The sequence below is a fragment of the Pseudochaenichthys georgianus genome, chromosome 22 (genome assembly GCF_902827115.2).
Source record: "Pseudochaenichthys georgianus chromosome 22, fPseGeo1.2, whole genome shotgun sequence".
NCBI lineage: Eukaryota > Metazoa > Chordata > Actinopteri > Perciformes > Channichthyidae > Pseudochaenichthys > Pseudochaenichthys georgianus.
The window spans coordinates 19,957,664-19,976,948 of NC_047524.1; the positions used below are offsets into that span (position 1 = coordinate 19,957,664).

The 19,285-nt window shown below is 41.5% G+C and overlaps 1 protein-coding gene across 1 annotated transcript in view; it reads right to left on the bottom strand.

Moving 5' to 3' along the window:
• The window catches only part of LOC117467689 (collagen alpha-1(XII) chain-like), a 67,153-nt gene that overhangs the window by 35,025 nt on the left and 12,843 nt on the right, over positions 1–19,285 (bottom strand). Inside the window, 20 exon segments of the mRNA XM_034111503.2 lie at positions 2,164–2,293; positions 2,427–2,566; positions 2,679–2,808; positions 5,099–5,238; positions 6,318–6,450; positions 6,677–6,816; positions 6,919–7,048; positions 8,003–8,139; positions 8,715–8,844; positions 9,277–9,422; positions 10,207–10,336; positions 11,071–11,210; positions 11,756–11,902; positions 11,990–12,154; positions 12,261–12,380; positions 12,484–12,633; positions 14,125–14,249; positions 14,341–14,533; positions 14,758–15,024; positions 16,529–16,798. Of these exon segments, the coding sequence (XP_033967394.1) occupies positions 2,164–2,293; positions 2,427–2,566; positions 2,679–2,808; positions 5,099–5,238; positions 6,318–6,450; positions 6,677–6,816; positions 6,919–7,048; positions 8,003–8,139; positions 8,715–8,844; positions 9,277–9,422; positions 10,207–10,336; positions 11,071–11,210; positions 11,756–11,902; positions 11,990–12,154; positions 12,261–12,380; positions 12,484–12,633; positions 14,125–14,249; positions 14,341–14,533; positions 14,758–15,024; positions 16,529–16,798 (3,063 nt within the window).

Here is a 19,285-nt window from a genome sequence, read left to right on the forward strand (position 1 = left end):
GTGTTGCTTCCCATGGTGGGCCAGACATGTAGCTGTATGGGTGTTGGATGCAATACACTATATTTATAATTAATCTCAAATGTCTGGGATTGGAGCAGTTGGCTTAGGTTGTATGTGGTTATTATTTTTTAGTAGAAGGCGTCTGTCCTTGCAGTCGGGTTTACTATTCCTTAAGCGTTTCCTTTGTTAGATCAGTCAGCTGTGTTGCTGTAATCTCATACACACCTGGCCCTTGAGACGCCGGAGGGGCAGCGTCAGGTAAAAGAAGTTATTTAGCCTTCTCAAACCTGAGCCTCACACGCCGCCTATGGGGGATGTGCTAGTTACTTATCCGACCGGCCCACTTCGGTACCGGCCCATCGGGATTCGTCCCGATGGCCAGTTCGCCACTGCACCCAGCCCACGTAAACTGTCAACGGGGGGAGCCTCGCTGCGGGGAAACGGTGGACCTAGTGTCCCGATCGGAGTGGGAATAATAATAATAATCCGTGCATTTTATCCATTAATTTCCCCAACATTGTGGAAAAAAACCACACGTTTAATCCATGTTGTTGGTGTACTACAACTACAAAAAGCATCGGTTTGTTTTCTCATCAGGAAATGCAGACCGGCTCAAACAAACGATTTGTAATCATCATCATGGTCATTTAATGTATCATATGTTCGCCGAATTGACATGAAAGCACTAATAAATGTAGTTCATCCACTTGAGTTAACTACAAAAATAATCGATTTGTTTTTATATCACATCCGACGGGAGGAAATTCAGCAGCTCTCACTCCCGATTTTTAATCCTAATGTAATCATCATCTTCACCACGATCATTTATGTTTATGTCGCCGAATTGACATGAAAGCACTGACAAATATGAATATACTGTAGTCAACTTCATTAAAACGTTATTAACGTGCCTAATCTCATTAATTCACCATTTCTACGCATGACAACACACTTTGTCAGTGTTTGGCTCTCGAAGCGTTCCCGCATTGACGTCACTTCCGGCTTCCCCCAAAACTTCAAAATGAGTCGAAGGAATTTCCCGCGATGTTCCAAATTATTGATATTTAACGGAACGGTATCGCTTTTTCTTTTTTAAACTGACGGTTCGAGATGACTAGTAGCCCAATATTTCATTGCACAACAGTTGTTGGGATGCTGTCACAGGCTCTTTAAATTCAATGGCAAAAAGGGGGAATAAATTGACTTTGAGTGGAGATGACAAAAAATTCCACAGCTGTAACAAGATTAGCGGTAAAATAATGTTGTTGCAGTATGATGTAATATACTGTACATACTGTACAACAGTGGTTAACATGTCGAGGGAAAAGCCACTGAACATGAAGGACTATTGCTCCAGGAGGGAAAATGGGGGTAACAGTAGCAGGCATGGAGCATGACCTTAGCCAAGTGACTTAGAGCCATAACACATTCTCCATTCATTTCTAACAACCACCCCCCTCTTCTGTTTCTTTTTCCCAAAGGACAGCCAATTACTCAATACACCCCCTCCCCCATTCCCAAGCTCCATCATTATCCTGACCACTACCCTTCATTCCAACCTATAAATGGATGATATTACAGGAAAGAGAGAGAAGACACCATTATAATGCTGCCAACCCGGAGGAATTCCTTCCTACACAATCACCCCGCAAAATTCTGACTCATTCCCAGCAGAGTTTGGTGGTCTGAAATTGTGCGAGAAACTGGAAAAGTCTGTGTTCTTCAATGAAGTTCGGAGTTAGCTGACCGAGCGAAACGCTGTCTTTTTATGTTACGTCTCATGTTACATTTTACATGGAAGGTGTGCATTAAGTCACCGCAAAAAATGGAACTGGATCGGTTTGGCTAGGCTTACAGCTTGTGAAAGGATTTTGACGAGTTGAAGCAATCAGCTTTAAATGGCTGCCTTATTGAAGGCTCCTGACGTACAATGACATCAAATCAGCTACCAAAGCCAGAAATCTCATTCTGGAGGGACATGAATGGATTCCTGAAATCCCACTGACGTCATGCAGTATGTATCATTCTCATCTTCTCAGTCTCCCTGGGCTATTCTAAACCCTGGGAGCTGTCTTTCAAGGATGGCGCAGCTGCTTTTTAAACGTCCCTGCATGGATCAACTTTGTGACATGGGACCAATGATTTAAGGCATGCAGTTCTTACATGTTTTGCCATCCTCAGACATGCGTTGTCCATCTCCAGCGGAGTAAACGGGAACCACAGTTACTGTGTAGAGAGTGTCAGACTGAAGGTTCTTCAGCACAGTGTTGTAGGTGCTTCCTGAAACCTGGGCCTGGATAGAAGTAAAACAAGACATACATCAGGTTGTGCTCCGGGCATTAAAGGTATGGCGTAATTGCAATTATAGGAAAGGAACATTTCATTCAACATAGTTTAATGTTTTAGAACCGTTTTTTCTATCTTACCATCTCTTCCTCTCCTCCAGCTGCAGGCACATAGAAGATCCTATACTGACGCACGTTGCCCTCGGCAGCCTCCCACTGGACATTCAGGGTGCTGGTGGTGGGGTCAGTGACCTGAAGGTTCCTAACACCGCCCAAAGGCTCTGGAGTGAGACAAATGTATGATGAATTCAAACCCAAACAGTGTCTGTAAGCCTCCATGCAAAAAAGCATGAGAGCTGTTTTTGGGTGCAGCCAAAGTGGAAGAAAACTCACTGGTCTTTCCGGGGCCGTTCAGCTCTGGGCTAAGTCCTTTGGCGTAGACTGCTACCACGGTGATGGAGTACTCAGTGTCAGGGGTCAGCTTGGGGAGCAGGACAGTATTCTTCTTCCCTCCAACCTGGGTCTAGAGAGGGAAGAATAATGTCAGCTTACTCAAATATTCTTATAACTCTCTACATCAATCACTGACACTGTCTACAAACCTTAGATGATTATATTGATTAACTAGGGCGGGTAAGGAGAAAATGAGTCCAAGGGCTCAGTCATTATTTTAGAAAGTATATAGTTGCTTTGTATCTCTTTTTGGTTATGGTTCCCCTCTCCATAGTCAATGTGAGTCAATATGGTTTCTTTATGTCTCTTTGTTGCTTTTATGATTTGTTTGTGGGATTGCTGAGTCGTTTTTAGTTGTTTTGTGTCTCTTTGTGTTCAAAGAGACACAAAACACTTTGGGCTCATGGACATGTCTAGCTAATTAAACAGTTTACTTCAGTCTTAACTGTAAAGACAGTAGACTATTCATTCTCTTAAAGGCATTTGAATTTTCTACATGTTTTAGTTTTCAACAACTTTTGGCAAATATAGTGTACACTGGGGGAATATGTATTTGATCTGAACTCTGCATGCATGCCTTAAATTGACATCAATAACTTTATGGAAAGAATTCTACCTGACAGCTAATGGACTGTCAGCATTTCAGAGGAGGATTGTTTTGAACATGATTAACACACAGCACACTGGCCAAGATAAATCTGTGCTCTGATGGCTGAAACAGACGGATGTTATGTCATAACGGTCATGACTGTTGATGATTTATTGCATTACTTCTGTGTTTGCGTGAGGATTGTGTGATGAGCTTTGGATTTAATCCTCTGTGGATTTCTTTAATCACTGTACAGCTCTATCTCTAAAACAAATAGGCTAAATGTTTGACCAGCAAACAAAAGTAGGATGTTTTATAATGTTGCATTGCATTAGTTTTATTGTACTTAAGTGCAGAATGTGTCAGCCAATTTTCCAGAAAACAGACTTATTGTCCCAGACCAAAAACGCAAAGCTCCTGGGGCTATCTTCATTTGCTGAAATCCTCACAGTGAACCAAGACAAATTGGCTCATTCTACTAGTTAGTTTCCCATTTCCATCAACCTCTCAGTGTGATATCAACCAGGCAATCAGTTGCAACTTAAATTTCATCAAGTAGTTAAGAGGAAAACGTTCCACCTCAAAATGGAAACTAACAGTAAACCAATGACTTGACGTGATACCAGCTGAACTTGGCTGAATTCTTGCACATTTCTAACAGGGTTAATTATAAGGGAAGCAAATATTTGTAAACGTTTACCTGTCCTCTCCAGTAAGACAAATGTCAGATGTTATCTGGATATTATTAAAATATGTGAAAGAAGAGTCAACCTATAGCAAGATTTGCGAGCAGACTTAAAACACAATCTGCTTTCAAATATGACACCTGAGGCACAGTACTCTCTCATTACACAAACACACAATGACCTGACAGGGCAAGTGCATTCCATTTTCAATGCACACACACACAATTCTCTGAAGTATCTGTTAAGTTTCTCCCCACTGAGCTATTCAATTATCAGCCTTAAATGTGTCGTGTAAACTTTGTATGACTTCCAAATGTTATCTCCTTCAGCAACTTTTTACAACCTTTATTTGCCAAGTTTTGAGGAGGAAATATGTGTTGTACCATTTGTTAGAATGAACTTAGCTTATCGGTGTGGCTGACAGTCTGTACAGTTTTATATAAAGGCATGTGCATAAGCATCATTTAGGCTTTTGGGAGTAATGAGAAATGTCTGACTGTTAATTGAAACCAAATATTCAACTCTAATCCAAAAAGACTTTCTGTACATTCAAGCAAGTCAGCCAAGAAAATGCAGGACCAGTGGGAGACAGTCTGAGGAAATATTTACGCATTACGCTGCCAAGCCCGAAACAACAAATTAAAAGATTTGACTTAGAATAAACAAAAATAATGCAATACCAGTGGCAGAGTTGTAGCTGTTGTATATTTTATCGAGGCAAATACACTTAGGAGGAAGAAGCCAATTCAGTGATTGAGTTAAAGCTCAAAGAGACATAAACAGCAGTTTTCTCTGGCTTAGTAATGCTGGCCTGAAGTCCAGTTAATAAAGCAATAGAAGGAGATTAGGGACTAAGTTTTCTAATATTGTAATATCCAGGCCTGCAGCCGTTCAGTTCAAATTGTAACTTCTTGGCATTTAACTCTCGCCCATGGAGAAATGCCTAACCTCAATCTGTTGTTTGGTGTTAAGAAATTCATTGCAGTAATAAAAGCACCTGTAAATGAATACTATACGTCCTATATTTGATTTTATAAAATACGAGAGCTACCCAAAGCAGTGTGTTGTTCTGTTTTGCGACTCACAGTCTGGCTCCTGCCTCCATCCGTTGGGACATAGGTGATCTTGTAGTTCTGCACGCGGCCTGGAGCTGGGTTCCACCCGGCGTTCAGAGTGGTGGTGGTCTCGTTGAACACAACCAAGTTGGTGGGAGGTCCACTAGGTACTGTAAATGCATGCATGCACATGTCACAATTACAAGCATGTCAACACGTTGAGCTGTTTGATGTAGTTAGAGCACTTTTCCCATGAAGTTTTTCTTGGAAATGTCTTTTAAAGCCCCAGCCTTGATACATTAGTCAGCCCATGTTTAAATGTTTGTTCTGTCTTGAAATAACTTAGTCATTATCAGTTAATGCATTTTTTGATTATGTATTTACTTAAAGGTCAAATTAAGCAGGTTTATCACTGGTTTGTATCAAGGATTTCAGCTTTTAAGAAGAAAGACAATCCTCCTCTTGGTTTTGTCTTTTCTGAAGCCAGGATGGATCGTTGTGAACAGCATGGCAAAGTGCATGGATGAATGCATCAATGGATGGATGGATGAATGGATGAATGGATGGATGGATGGATGGATGGATGGATGATGGATGGATGGATGATGGATGGATGGATGGATGATGGATGGATGATGGATGGATGATGGATGGATGGTGGATGGATGGATGGATGATGGATGATAGAATGCACTTCAAAAACAAGGATTCACATCCCTGTACGACATGCAAAACTGAAATATATCTTCAAGCCGATTTGATTATCTTTGGCCTAAGTGAGAACAGATTCAGGAACAGCCATGTGATGGATGGGATGAACAATGGGACAAAAAACAAGACCAAGACAGACAAACACAATAAAATGGGGTTGTGTCAGGTGCATCACAGCACTGCTGTAGCGGTTGATTGATGATGTGATGATGGTTGTTCAATGAACAAAAGTGCAGATGACTGGATGAATTAACAAAACATGCTTTCGTCACTCGAAAGAAAAAGCATCCTCTTGGTTTACTACAAATATACTTACGTCTTTTAATTGCAGGCTTGGCCCCTATACGCACTAGAGGCAGAAATAGAAAGGTATGATGGGCATACCCTTCGCTCAAGTATCACTCAGGATATTTTCAATGAGTGACATTGAAAGGTTAATCAAAAGATCCAACAGAGATTTTGTCAAACAACAGAAGTAAAACAGTGTTAACTATAGTGATTAATCAGTGGTCAACACAGAGTTGCTGAGGTGTCTTACATGTCCTCTCAGTGCCCAGCAGATCTTCGCTCTCGGATTCATCTGGATAGATGGCAGTGACGGACACATCATAGGGCGTGTCTGGATCCAAGCCCTCCAGAACGTGGGTAATCTCATCGTTGTTCAGAATGGTCTGATGAGGAAAACACAATCACAGCGTGAAGGAAGGTGCTTGACTGCAATTGTTAGCCAATACAAACCAAAGAAACAAGATCCATATTAGATTGATTATAATTGGATTGGTGTAAGAATCTGTTTTTTAGATGTTCCAGATTACTCGACAGGGGCTCTTTTTCAAAGCATCGCCAACCTGCGGGACTCCTCAAGAATTTCCTAAATCTAAACAGCTGTTCTCTTACATATTGGAAGTTGGTTTCTCCCTTCTTGGTCCAGCCAATGCGGTACAGAGCCACGTCAGGGGCTCCGTGATCCCAGGTAGCTCTGAAGCTGGTCTGGGTAACTTCTGAAAATCGTAGGTTCTGTGGGGCAGGAACCACGTCTACAGAAAAGAGAGAAATAAGTTAATCAGGAACTCTATAACAGTGAGTGGCAGGCGAACTGGGACAGTGCCATTATCGATAATAACGATTGTCATTCATACCAGTGATTCCATCTCCCAACATTGTCTGACCAGGTCCCTCATCATAGATCGGAGTAACAGACAGGCTGTACTCAGTCTGCGAGGTCAGTTCTTCCAATAATCTGGTTGTCAGGCTTCCATCCACTTCCAGCTGTAGAACAACCAAACCAACTTGTTGAAATCGATAGAACAAAATCATTAATGCAAATAGATATACTGATGTTTGAAAGCCCATAGAACTTCAGATGTTTTTCTCATTAGCTACATTTTGCCAAGTCTTGCAAAACTTTAATTCCATTCACAGCACAAATTCCCAGGAACACTGGCAACAGCAACATGTGCTACCAGTAAGACTCCTAGGAAATTCAACCATAAGGCATACAAAAGTGATTGATTCCAGAGGAAAATGGGAACACTAAAGACATGAAACAAACAAGCAACAAAACAAACAAAAGCAGCTGGAAGAAACATTTTAGTTTGAGTCCAAACAGGCACCGTATTTGTCTTCTGCACATGCATGTGCATAATGCTGCACCTGGAGGGAATATGTCCTGGAGTCAACTTGTGAGTGGCATACTATCACTTACATGTATTGGATCCCATAATCCGTTTGGTCAAACAAGAAATGCTGTTACTCCCTGGGCAATAATCTCTTCCTCCCCACGCTATGCATTTATGACAATCACAACATCCTCCAGTGAGTCATGTTTCATGTGAGTTTCCATCCGAGGAGCTTTGAGGATCACCTCCACCTGATTTATGGCTGACTAAGTAGCAAAAAGCAGAACACAGAGTTTTCTGCTGTAGCCCAATAACTCCTTAAGGGGGACATGAAACTATAAAGTAGCGGTCCAATCCGCCCTTTAAACCACGCAAAACCACATTCTGATAGTTTCATAATCTTTTCATTGGACTCCACAATATCCCCTTATGTCCATCCAACCAGCTGCAGCCTCCATTATGTGGCCTCAACCGATATATATAAAGGGATCAGTGAGAAATGGTAATATAAATTCATCATCATCAAAAATAATGGCTCAAACAGACAACAGCTAGTGACATTTATTTCGGAAAACGTAAGAGCCAAACAAAACTGGAAACTCACTTCTTTAGCATCTCCTTCCTCTGGCTTGTAGGTGAGGCGGTATTTGCGAACAGCACCAGGAGCAGCATCCCACACGAGCCTCATGGAGCTGTGAGTGAATTCACGGACCGTCAGTTTGCCTGGAGGAGGCAGGGGAACTAAACAAAGGGGGGAAAAGGTTCAGGGTCAACGGTCAACTTGAGTATTTTGGTTTTACTTAACTCCACTACATTTTGGAAGCCAATATTGTACTTTTTACTCCACGACATTTATCTGGCAGCTTCAGTTACCAGTTACTCAACACATTAAGATTATTAGCTTATACAAAATATATAAAACTAATAGAAAAAAAGCAAATGAGCTCCACCTTGATCAGCTATCATAGTATCATTAATGCATTAGATATTTTAATAGAGTAGTTGCATTTATATGATTCTAAAATGGGTTATTATACATAACAAGTCATTTTACTTTTGGTACGCCAAGTATATTTTGATGACAATACTTTTGTACTTTACTTAAGTAAGATTTTAAACTTTAAGTATTTTTACAATTTATCATGGCTAAGTGTGCTTTAGTAGAAAGTCTGAGTATTTTTTCCATCACTGGTCAGGATTATCGTTAAGCATTCATGAAGACAATTTTGATATCAACAATAATTTTGATATCAACAATTAACAACAGCTTAGTGAAATGCTGTAGATGTCACATGTATGATTCAGTGACTACATACGGGTGACTCCCTGCTTGGTCAGCGGTTCGCTAGCCAACTCTCCATGTAGGGCGAAGAGCGAGAGGGAGTAAGCCGTGTTGGGGAGTAACTTCACCAGCTGGACTTCAGTGGTATCTCCTCCCACTCTGATCTGCAAGGGGACCAAACCAACAATGATTTCAGAGGGGAAACGGGTTGACAATGACGCTTCAGTGAAATAGTTTGGGATGACAAGAGTGGGAGAAATATTCTGATTTGGACATCTGCCGTTTCCGGTTCTGACGATTCATGAACCAATGATGATGTTCCCTTAGCAGATTGAGCTCATGGTTCACCCACCCCATAGTACAATGTTCCTCTGTATTTCCCATTTTGCCTTGTCTGCTACATGATGAGGCAAACACTGGTAGCTTTGTAAAATGTTATTTCAGTGTGTGACCTCTGTATTCTGTCACTGAACTGCTGACAGAAGTGTTTGTGTCTGTTTTGGTGCATATAAATGCATGCAAGCTGATGTGATTGACAGCTGATTGGCCCTATGCCCTTTCTTGAAGTAACAGCTTTATTAGATGATATCTCTTACCTCCTGCTCGACAGTGGGCTCAGTGGCATTGATGGCGCTGTATAGCAGCATGTAGCCACTGGCACCGGCCGCCTGCTCCCATCTCACCCGCATGGTGGTGGTCTGCTCTTCAAAAATGTCCATTGTCCTCACGGCACTCAGGGGCACTGGATAACCAGGCAAGAATGTTAAAGGCGCCAAAAATATACAGAAAAGTGATGTTATAACAGTTGAATGTACTTGTAAATACACTCAGAGATGTATTACAGAGAAAAAACGTAAGGATAAATATCTTTGCCGATTACGGGAATACATTCTTTTGTTTGGTTTTTTCTTTGATTGCACAAAGATATTCTCAGTCCTTTTAGTTCGCTATAAACAGACTAGTAAAAGAGAAATTAACGACATCTTAAAAGAAACAAAGAAATAGATCAAAACCCCAGTGTAATCACGTAGATTGCCTTGAGTATGCATCTAATTAATATGTACTAGTGCTTTCTTTTTGTAGCCGCATATTGTTTAATAAACAAGACCAAGATATTACCCTTAAAACATTTGTTAATAGGGACCATCCAGTCACTGAGTGCATACCATTTGTGTGATGGAACTAAGCCAGAGAGATTCAGCTCAAAAAGCCTGCTGAAGTTTAAAGTGTTGCTCTTTAAAAGAAACGCATTTATTTGTGTTTTCTTAAGTGGAAAATGGTCACATCTTGCCATCTTGCAGGTCTCCCTTGAAAAAGAGATCTATGATCTCAATGGGACCAATCTGGTTAAATAAAGGTTTGAAATGAAATGAAATGAAATGATCAAAGACCAGGCCACCATATTTCCTTTAGGGCATTTACTTTACTTCTGACAACTTTTACCATACATTGATTTTGATAAGTGGATCTCTTTAAATCAAATGATACAGGCCTAGATGAAAGAAAGCCAGAAAGAGAAGACATACGTGTGGTCTCGACTCCTTTGAGGGGCTCACTGATCTCCTCTTCCACCACGGAGAACACGTTGACCAGGTACTCGGTCAGAGGGTTGAGGCTCTGGAGGACCACCGTGGTCTCAGTGCCATCCACAAACACCTAATACAGATGGCATGGTCAGAAGATTGCAGTTGATAGTGTTATCTGTAACAGTCTCTAAATTGTTACAAACCTTGGATATGGATACTTTCTGAATAAATATTCTGCATCATAACTGTAGGTGTACATGCCTGAATCTATATTTTGCAGGATCATAAGGCACAGGGGCTGCCTATGTATTTTAAAGCATAACAATCAAAAGTTCATTCTCCAGCTGAAGCTCTCCGATCAAAACCAGAAATCCATCTGACAAGTTTTTACTGGACTAAAACTCAGCATGTGCTTCAATTTCAGATCCATAAACAACAGTGAAACCTCATCCACTATGTTTGCTATTTAACAAAACCATGGGAGCCTGACAAAAACAAACATCTCCCATATGTAGTAAGATTCAGACAACAACAAATGCATCTTTTCCCCCCGAAAGCGGAGCCAAGTCCCTGCTGGCTAATGGAGCTATCACTTGTGAGGTCATTATTTGCTTTCTAATCCTCTAAACTGAAAGCAGTGTGTTTTTGTTTCCTTTCCCTGTGTTGGATGATGATTTAATTGGACAAACAGCGAGAGGCCAACACAAACAGGGGGCTGGAAATAGCAGTTTGAGTGGAGTTTCCCATTAGAAAACAGTGGGTCAGAACACATTAAAGCCAATGTCCCCTTGACATCCACACAGGGAGTTATGCTAAACTAACTGCAATGTGTGTGTGTTGCATCAGGTTTTTAGTGTTGTATACCTCTAGTGGGCGTCCATCCACCATCATGTACTCCACACGGTACTTCTCCGGTGGTTCTTCGGGGCCGGTCCAGGTGGCTCTGAAGGAATGGTGAGTCACCTCTGATGTGACCAGGTTGGTAGGAGCATCGGGTGCGCCTCCTGTTTCAGGTGTAAGCATAAAAAGGCAGAAATTGCAATCTTGCCCGTGATAGTAAACATGTGACAAACTAAATGTGGCAACAGATAAAAGCATATTTAGCTACTAGTCCCAACAGCTCTGTCTACCAGCCACAGTACTTATTGAGACTATAAAGCCACATCCTCTCCAAGGAGTTCCCCTGAAGGATCCAATAGCAGCTCTTTAATTTTATTAACGGCAGGCAATTTCCTATTCCAGAGAGGTACAGAGAATATTAGGGGGGAAAGAAAATAATAGATCTGCAATCATTTCCAAGGGCTTGGGTTATTGTTTGCTTCTAGTGTTGCTTCCCATGGTGGGCCAGACATGTAGCTGTATGGGTGTTGGATGCAATACACTATATTTATAATTAATCTCAAATGTCTGGGATTGGAGCAGTTGGCTTAGGTTGTATGTGGTTATTATTTTTTAGTAGAAGGCGTCTGTCCTTGCAGTCGGGTTTACTATTCCTTAAGCGTTTCCTTTGTTAGATCAGTCAGCTGTGTTGCTGTAATCTCATACACACCTGGCCCCTTGACACTGTTACACAGGTTGGCAGTGAGGTTGTCAACGATGTCCAACAGGAAGGAGAAGTCAGCCACGTTGTACATGTGAATAGTATCTGGATCAGTGGCAATGGACCTCAACTCGTTCTCATCAGCATTCTTCACACCTACAGAGCAATAAGGAAGACAGTAATCATTAGCACTTTGATGCACCTCATGCGATGAGTTTGTGAATAGCACTTAGGTTTACTTACCGATGGCGTAGAGTTCAATGCCCTGTTCGCGCAAGCTCTGAGAGTTGAAGATGACATCATCCTGGGATTTGCCGTCAGTGATCAACACACCGATCTTTCTGGATTTAGGTCGCATCCCGACGTTCTCTTTGAAGTTGTTCTGGAGGAGGTAGTTCAAAGCCAGACCTGCAATAACGATATCAATGTTTAGTTTTAACCATGGTAGACACACAGAAAGAAGTAAGTGGCAATGCTCCCACTAGCAAATAATTAAATAGATAGATCAAAGTACCAGTCAAGGTGTTTCCTCCTTTGTAGGGCAGGTTAGACACAGCCTCCAGGAGAGAGTCCCGGGTAAGATGAGTATTCAAGTGCCATTCAGTCTTTGGGTCTCCACTGTACTGGGCAAGACCTGAAGACACCAGCAAATAGTTAAACCAACGTAAAGATACTTCTTTCTCTTGTATTAGTAATAACCAGTTGACTGTTACTGCGTTTATTCTGGGTAGACCCACCAATTTGGACCCTTTCAGGGCTAATGTCAAAGACTCCCACCATACGGGCGATGAAGGCGCGAATGGTCTTGAAGTTGAGACGTCCAATACTCCAGGAGCCATCCACCAGCAGCACAATATCAGCCTGTGCATTGGTCTTGCACATCACACCTAAAAGGGCAAAATGTCAGTGTTGTAATTAGACGGGTTCAAAATTATATATATATAAAGTAGACGTCCATGTCCAACTGTCATATATATACAATAATGTGTGTGGTGAATTGGATTGAAAGAAGTGCTCAAAGAGGTGTGAGAGGTGAAGGGAAGAGAGAGGTTTATGAAATTAAATTCGATTTTTGGCATTGAAACAAACTTAAAACACAGTCCAAACATTCTCCAAGGGGACAAACAAACATATTCACAAGCAAGTAATAAAACATATTTTCAGTTTTTTTAATCAGACAACTTTTATTTTCCAGGTGTAATTATTATCTTCTTGTCTTGTGGCGTGTCGAGGCAGTTTCAGTCGGTATCCATGAGTTAGTCCCAGGGGCAAATCAGGAGAGTACGCCCTTAATGGCCTGTGACATATCAAAGGCCTCCGTGTGAGAGATTACCGTGCCCTCCAGAGTAGAAGATTTTACAAACACCTGTGGGATGAAAAGGAAGGCATCCGATCCTCTGTACCTAAAAAGAGGGCTGTCTGCAACTGAAAACAGGTTAGAGGTTTGATTTACAGATTGGTTTGTCCACACAGAAAACCCGACCCAGGTCCCATGACAGAAAACCAGCTGTCAAGCTTTCAAGGGAGAGAAATGCAAAAACATGTCAACTCAGAAAGTAACTCTAACAAGTAGGTCTGCTAGAGGTAGAATTAATTATATCTGACACCACGATGAATATGCAAAAGTAAAGAAACATTGCGGCACTAATTATGTTGTCCTGTAATTAAAAAGATTAAATTAGGGCAAGTAATGAAAGAGAGCTGTTGCTTTTGCCACACCCACAACTTTCTTTGCCCTCAAGCTCCAGAAGAGTTGTTGAGAAATGTGCCTGTTGATACTTGGTAGAGCTGAGAGTGGGCTTCTCTCATATTTTTCATTTACCTCTTGACCTTTCTACATGTACCTCCTTCCAGCTAACTTAAAAATAAGTCATCCTCCTCACATGCTTTGACAGTCGCGCTCCGACTCAAGAGGTAGTAAAAGCATTTGATAACCGCAAAAAGATTATGAGCGTATTGCTTAAATCTACACTGGCCTATACTTGGACTGGAAATAAAAAAGTGGAAGTCCAAAGTGTCACAGTGAACAAAGCTAGAAAAGGCGCAGACAGATGGAATAACCATTACATCTGTTATTTTGTGAGACAATTAGCTTTGAGGAAAGGCATTTAGGGAAACTCTTCAGCTTTTATGGGGCATGGGTTTAGAGAGTATTTTCCTAAGCAAAACTTTACTATGTGATAGTGTCCCCAGAGTTTGACTGTTGCTGCCCTGAGACATAACATAACGGAGACGCTCCTTAAAAGTGATGACAGGTGTATAAATGGAATGACTAAAAACATGCCATGTTTAGCTTTAGCATAAAACATGTTTTATGTTTTTCCTTTGCTGAAATTGTTTTAAATGTTGTATGTTGGTTGTTTAGAAAATGACTTTACCTGTTGCCTCATAAGGAGGAGGCGTAGGTAAATCAACAAGAGTTGTTTTCTCCTCTCCAGCCAATGGCATGCTCTCTCCTCCTTCAAACATACCAAACACATTCACTGTGTATTTGGTACCCGCTCTGTAGACCAAAAGAAAATGATTTGTGACATGACATACTGGAGGATATTAAACGAGAGACATTGAGACTGAAAATAAGAAATCAGCCACACCTTAGCTCCTCTAGCACCACAGTGTTGTCATAGGGACCAACCAGAAGTTGTCCCAGGTCAATGTCTTCGCCTATAGGGTGGAAAGTGACTTTGTAGCCCCTAACATCACCGGGAGCATGGTCCCAGGTCACACGGAAACTGGTCTTAGCCGGTTCTGAAGTCTGGAGGTTCCTGGGACCTTTATAAGGTGTAACTACGGAGAGAAGAGGAATGTGTAAATTGTCTAAATGACAAAGAACTGAATGAAGGGAAATTATCCAAACAAAATATTTTAAGGACTTTATAATGAAGAACAAATAAGTGATGTAATTGTGCCTTAGTCATTTGGTGTAAAATTGGTTATAATGACTTTAATGGATACAACTTGGCAACAGAAAGAGCAATACTTGTGGTTGAGTGAATGATTAACCAACGTACGTGTTGTTCCTTCTCCCTGCCTTGCTTTGCCCTCTCCGGAACGGTAGACTGGCAAAACAGTGATTTCGTAGGTGGTAAGGGAGGTGAGGCGTTTTAGCACGGTGAAGGTGGTGCCACCGGGCACCTTGGTTGCTAGCTGGCGCCCTCCTTCTTTGGGTTTGTAGGTAACTCTGTAGTTGAGTACGTTTCCAGGTGCCGGTTGCCAATCCACCTTCATACTCTTCTCCGTTTCCTCGGACACAACAATCGTTCTTCCAGCGGCCGAGACTGCGAGGAAGGGAAAAAAGCAACAGAGGTTGAAAAAGGCAAAATTATGAATGATGATGGTATGAGGTAAAATGTAGACTTTGGGACTTGTTCAAGAAGGAATCTGTGCTTAATGTGTGCCTAACCGCGTATTTTCCTGTATACCTTTGGAAATATAAGCAGCATGGCTTTCCTGCTGGTAAGTCAAACTAAACAGTAACACACTTGGCTACCTCACACTCTTTCATCTGGGTATCTGCTCAGTTTCCACATGCGTGCGGACACAAATGTACCCAAATATTCAGATTTTTAGGGGTATACATTAAACAGGCCCAAATGTACATGATTGATCGTGTTTAGTTGGAAAGCTTGGGAGCCAGACTTACATGTCTTGTAAATTTGAGCAAAGCCATAGTTCTCATTTTTCCATTGTGCGCAATGGAGTGTTTCTTATTTTCAAAGAAGGAAGGGCAAGTGTGAATTGTCAGTGGCCTTGAAACGAGCAAAGGAAAATATTCAGACTACTCTACTTCAGAGAAAGGACTTTTATTAACGGAAAAAAGCAACGCTTCCAAGTTTGACTCCTGTGATCTGCGAAGCACGGAAAAGGGAGATAGCGGGTGCAAAGCAAAGGAAGGTTATGAGCAAATTGAACATTTTAGTTTACAAATCTGCCTTGTGGTTATATTTGGTGTGTCTGCCAAATGTATTGCTTGCCAGAATCAATAAACAATAGTGAAGGTTGGAAATGTTTTTTTCCTTGAGCCCATTCCGTTTAAATAACTAGTTGACGAAATCCCTCCCAACTGGTGAGATTTTCCGCTCAATGTGCTTTTCTCATCCAAGCGTGAGTGTAGTCTAACAAGAGAGAGGCCGGTGTCTATCTATCCTGCATCTCACAAAAAAACTGGGTGCAGGTGTGCTTGACATTGCGTCACTTCTGTACATACATATAACACACACGCATAGTCTTAAAGGTGCACGCAAAGGCTCTGTACTCTTGATACTTGATGCCTCAGACGAATGACGTTATCTCTTAGCTCAACCGTATAACACCCAAAGATGAAGTTTACAGCCCTGATGGCTTTCCTTAACTTTTTGTTTTAACTTACGTCACTGTTTCATATGCCTACGTGATCTCTTAAATGAAATCTCTTACTTAACCGGGTGTAAAACTTTAAAGCTGTAGATGTGTTTATGACATGATATGTGATGACACACTATGTGCTCAATTCCAAGACCGCATTTATTTCTTTTAAAAAGGATCTCCTTAACAGTTACACATGGGGGAAAACGCAAAACACATTGAGGTTATTGAGATTTTATGGCCTTATTGGATTTCGAGTAAAATCAGGCTTAGCTTCGTACTTTCTCGGTAACAACATGAGACATTCAGAAATTCAAAGAAGGAAAATAAGAAAAAAGGAAAGCATTGGGAAAACAAAAAGAAAGAAAAAAGGAGCAGATGTATAAAACGAAATATGGAGAGAAGCGAAGGATAAGGGAACAAGTCTGTAAAACTTACTATCGGTGGTTTCCTCTCCAACCAATGGCTGACCCTCTCCATGGCCGTAGGCAGCAAACACAGAGACCTGATAGCGTGTCTCTTGGGTGAGACCCTCCAGGATTGTGGCTGTGGTGTCTCCTTGTACCGTCGTTTCCCCAGTCTCTTCAGTGTAGAGAGACTTCCACCTGAGCCGGTAATGACGAACATTTCCGGGAGCCGCAGCCCAAGACACAGCGAAACTGGTGTCAGTGACGTCTCTGGTCACCAAGTCTCTGGGTGAACCAAGCACTGTGGATGAATGGAGAGGAACAATCTTAGAAAGAGCATGTGGAAAAAGAAAAAAGGTAGCAATACAGCTTTAATGTTGTTTACTTAAAGAATTTCCCTAAAGATGTCTTTGGTTTGACTTGCTCCGATGCAAACATAACTAAGATGGTACTGTAAGGTAGAGAAATGCTTTAGGGAGCTACAGTCCATGTGCACTCCGCTCTGCATCAGCCAAACGGCTCGCTGCACCCGCACTGCGAGGGGGACCCAAGTTCCCATCAGCAAAAACAGGTGGGTTTGCTATCCTGGCTCCAAAATGGTGGAATGAGCTCCCCATTGACATCAGGACAGCAGAAAGCTTGCACATCTTCCGGCGCAGACTGAAAACTCATCTCTTTCGACTCCACTTTGAGCGATAGAATTACTAACAAAGCACTTATATACTAATAAAGGACTGGCTTATCTAAAGCCAGTTGAGTAGCACTTGAAATGTGTTGGCTCTATGAAACCTGATGTACTTATATGATTCTGTTTTCTTCAAGTGTTTATCTTCTTGGTCAAATGCACTTATTGTAAGTCGCTTTGGATAAAAGCGTCAGCTAAATGTAATGTAATGTGGTGTTGATTTCTAATGCAGATTTATGGAGGTTTTAGGAAGTGAGCGAGACACAAAATGGAAAAAACTAAGAACCCCGGCAATAAACGATGAACAATCACTCATCTGTCTCTGCTTTAACCCCTCAGGATCTGTTTGAACAACCTGATTTTCTCCCTTCATAATCAGACACTGCTGTAAAAATGTCTGCACAACTAATCATAAATCACATATCCTCAGCGCCTCTCCTGGCAGCACTTTAATTTTCCATCAAAATAGAGGAAACCCGATCAGCACAACTGTGTTTGCTACAAATGCAGATGTTGAGTTCTCTCTTTTCCGCCTTCACTCAATTTTCTTGAGAAACCGTCATGAAAGGAGAACAGAAAATACAGTGGAGGGAAATGTGTGTAGGTGTTTCTTGATGGACAGCCAGCACATGCTTGGCTGAGACGGATGCCCGTGTTGAGATGGACTCAAAGCTTAGGTCTGGTGGCCATATAAAGGAGCTGTATCTATCATAGGAGGATACGCTGCCACACAAAGCCTCCCACACAACCTCTGTGATCCTCATCCTGAATAGAGTCCTTAAGCCCCTACATGCCAGCACCTAATGGGAATATAATCAGAGGCAGAGCAGTGCAGCTGGGTGGTCTCTCTCAAACCTCATTCATCAGAACTCACAAATGAGGTTTTACGTAAAAAGCCAAATGCAAAGAATGAGATGCATCACCACAAGTCTAATGCATGATCATTTGGATATGCTTAACAACCATAGAGCAGAAAAGGCAGGCTATTACCTTATAAATCGTTCTGGGAACTGATCTAAATATAAATAACCTCACCAGCTCTGCCTGCCAAACAGAGTGGTCTGCACCTCGAGAGCAGAGGCCATGATATGAAGAGTAATGGTCACAACCACAAACTAATGAAGAGCCCCAGATTTTGGAGGTCCATGAAAACAATGTGGGCCACTTAGAGATGCCCGATTCATTCCATCAAAAGAGTTATCCTTGCCAAAGGGATGAACTTTTCCAGCTGTATGTGAACCAAAGACGAAAGGATGTCAAGATAATGAGTTCTGCAGACCGTGGCTCACTTTTTATCAGCACTTGCAGACAAGCTAAATGGAAGGGGCCACTCCTGGGAGTAAAGCCCACATACATGAAACACATGGTCCTCAAACCTAGAAAAAAATGTTGGTTTGCATGTAATATTGCCTTGTTTGTGGTTATAGAGTGGTGCGGTGACGCGTCCTAAAACCCGCAAGTAAGCTTCTTCCGGTACCCTCGACAAAAAAGCGATGCAATTTCTTCATAGGATTTTGGAAAATAGCTCAAAATAAGGTCTGTGGTTCACACACATTTAAGAGACGGATTACGTTTTGTTCAGTCGGATAATCTCCACATGTCTACCCTACCTTTATCATTTTCTAATCATAAATCTAAGATTTATGATTCGAAAATGATAAAAGTACTAGCAAACTAGCTAGATGGTTGCTCAAATGATTCTATAATTGGGCTTATAGAAGCAATTTACTAGCAATACAATACACATTCAATAATCCAATATCACTTTATTCTAATAACAACATCCTGGACCTTTCTCAACCATCCAAACTGCATCCAAAGTTTACTTAATTGCATCCTTGTTCAAGACCAACTGAATCACACACTCAGAGTAAAGTCTCACCCACATCTCTTAAAAACCACAAATGACACAACCGAACCTCATCTAAGAGATTTCCTGCAGGGCTTGTACTGACATATCCTTCACATCTGCAGCCAAAGATGTCTAAAGAATATAAATTAGTGTGATTTAAAATGCCAGCAGGCAAACAAAATAGATATTACCCGGTCATGCTCTGAAAATGATCCTAATGATTTTTAATGGCTATTGGATCCGTTACTTTA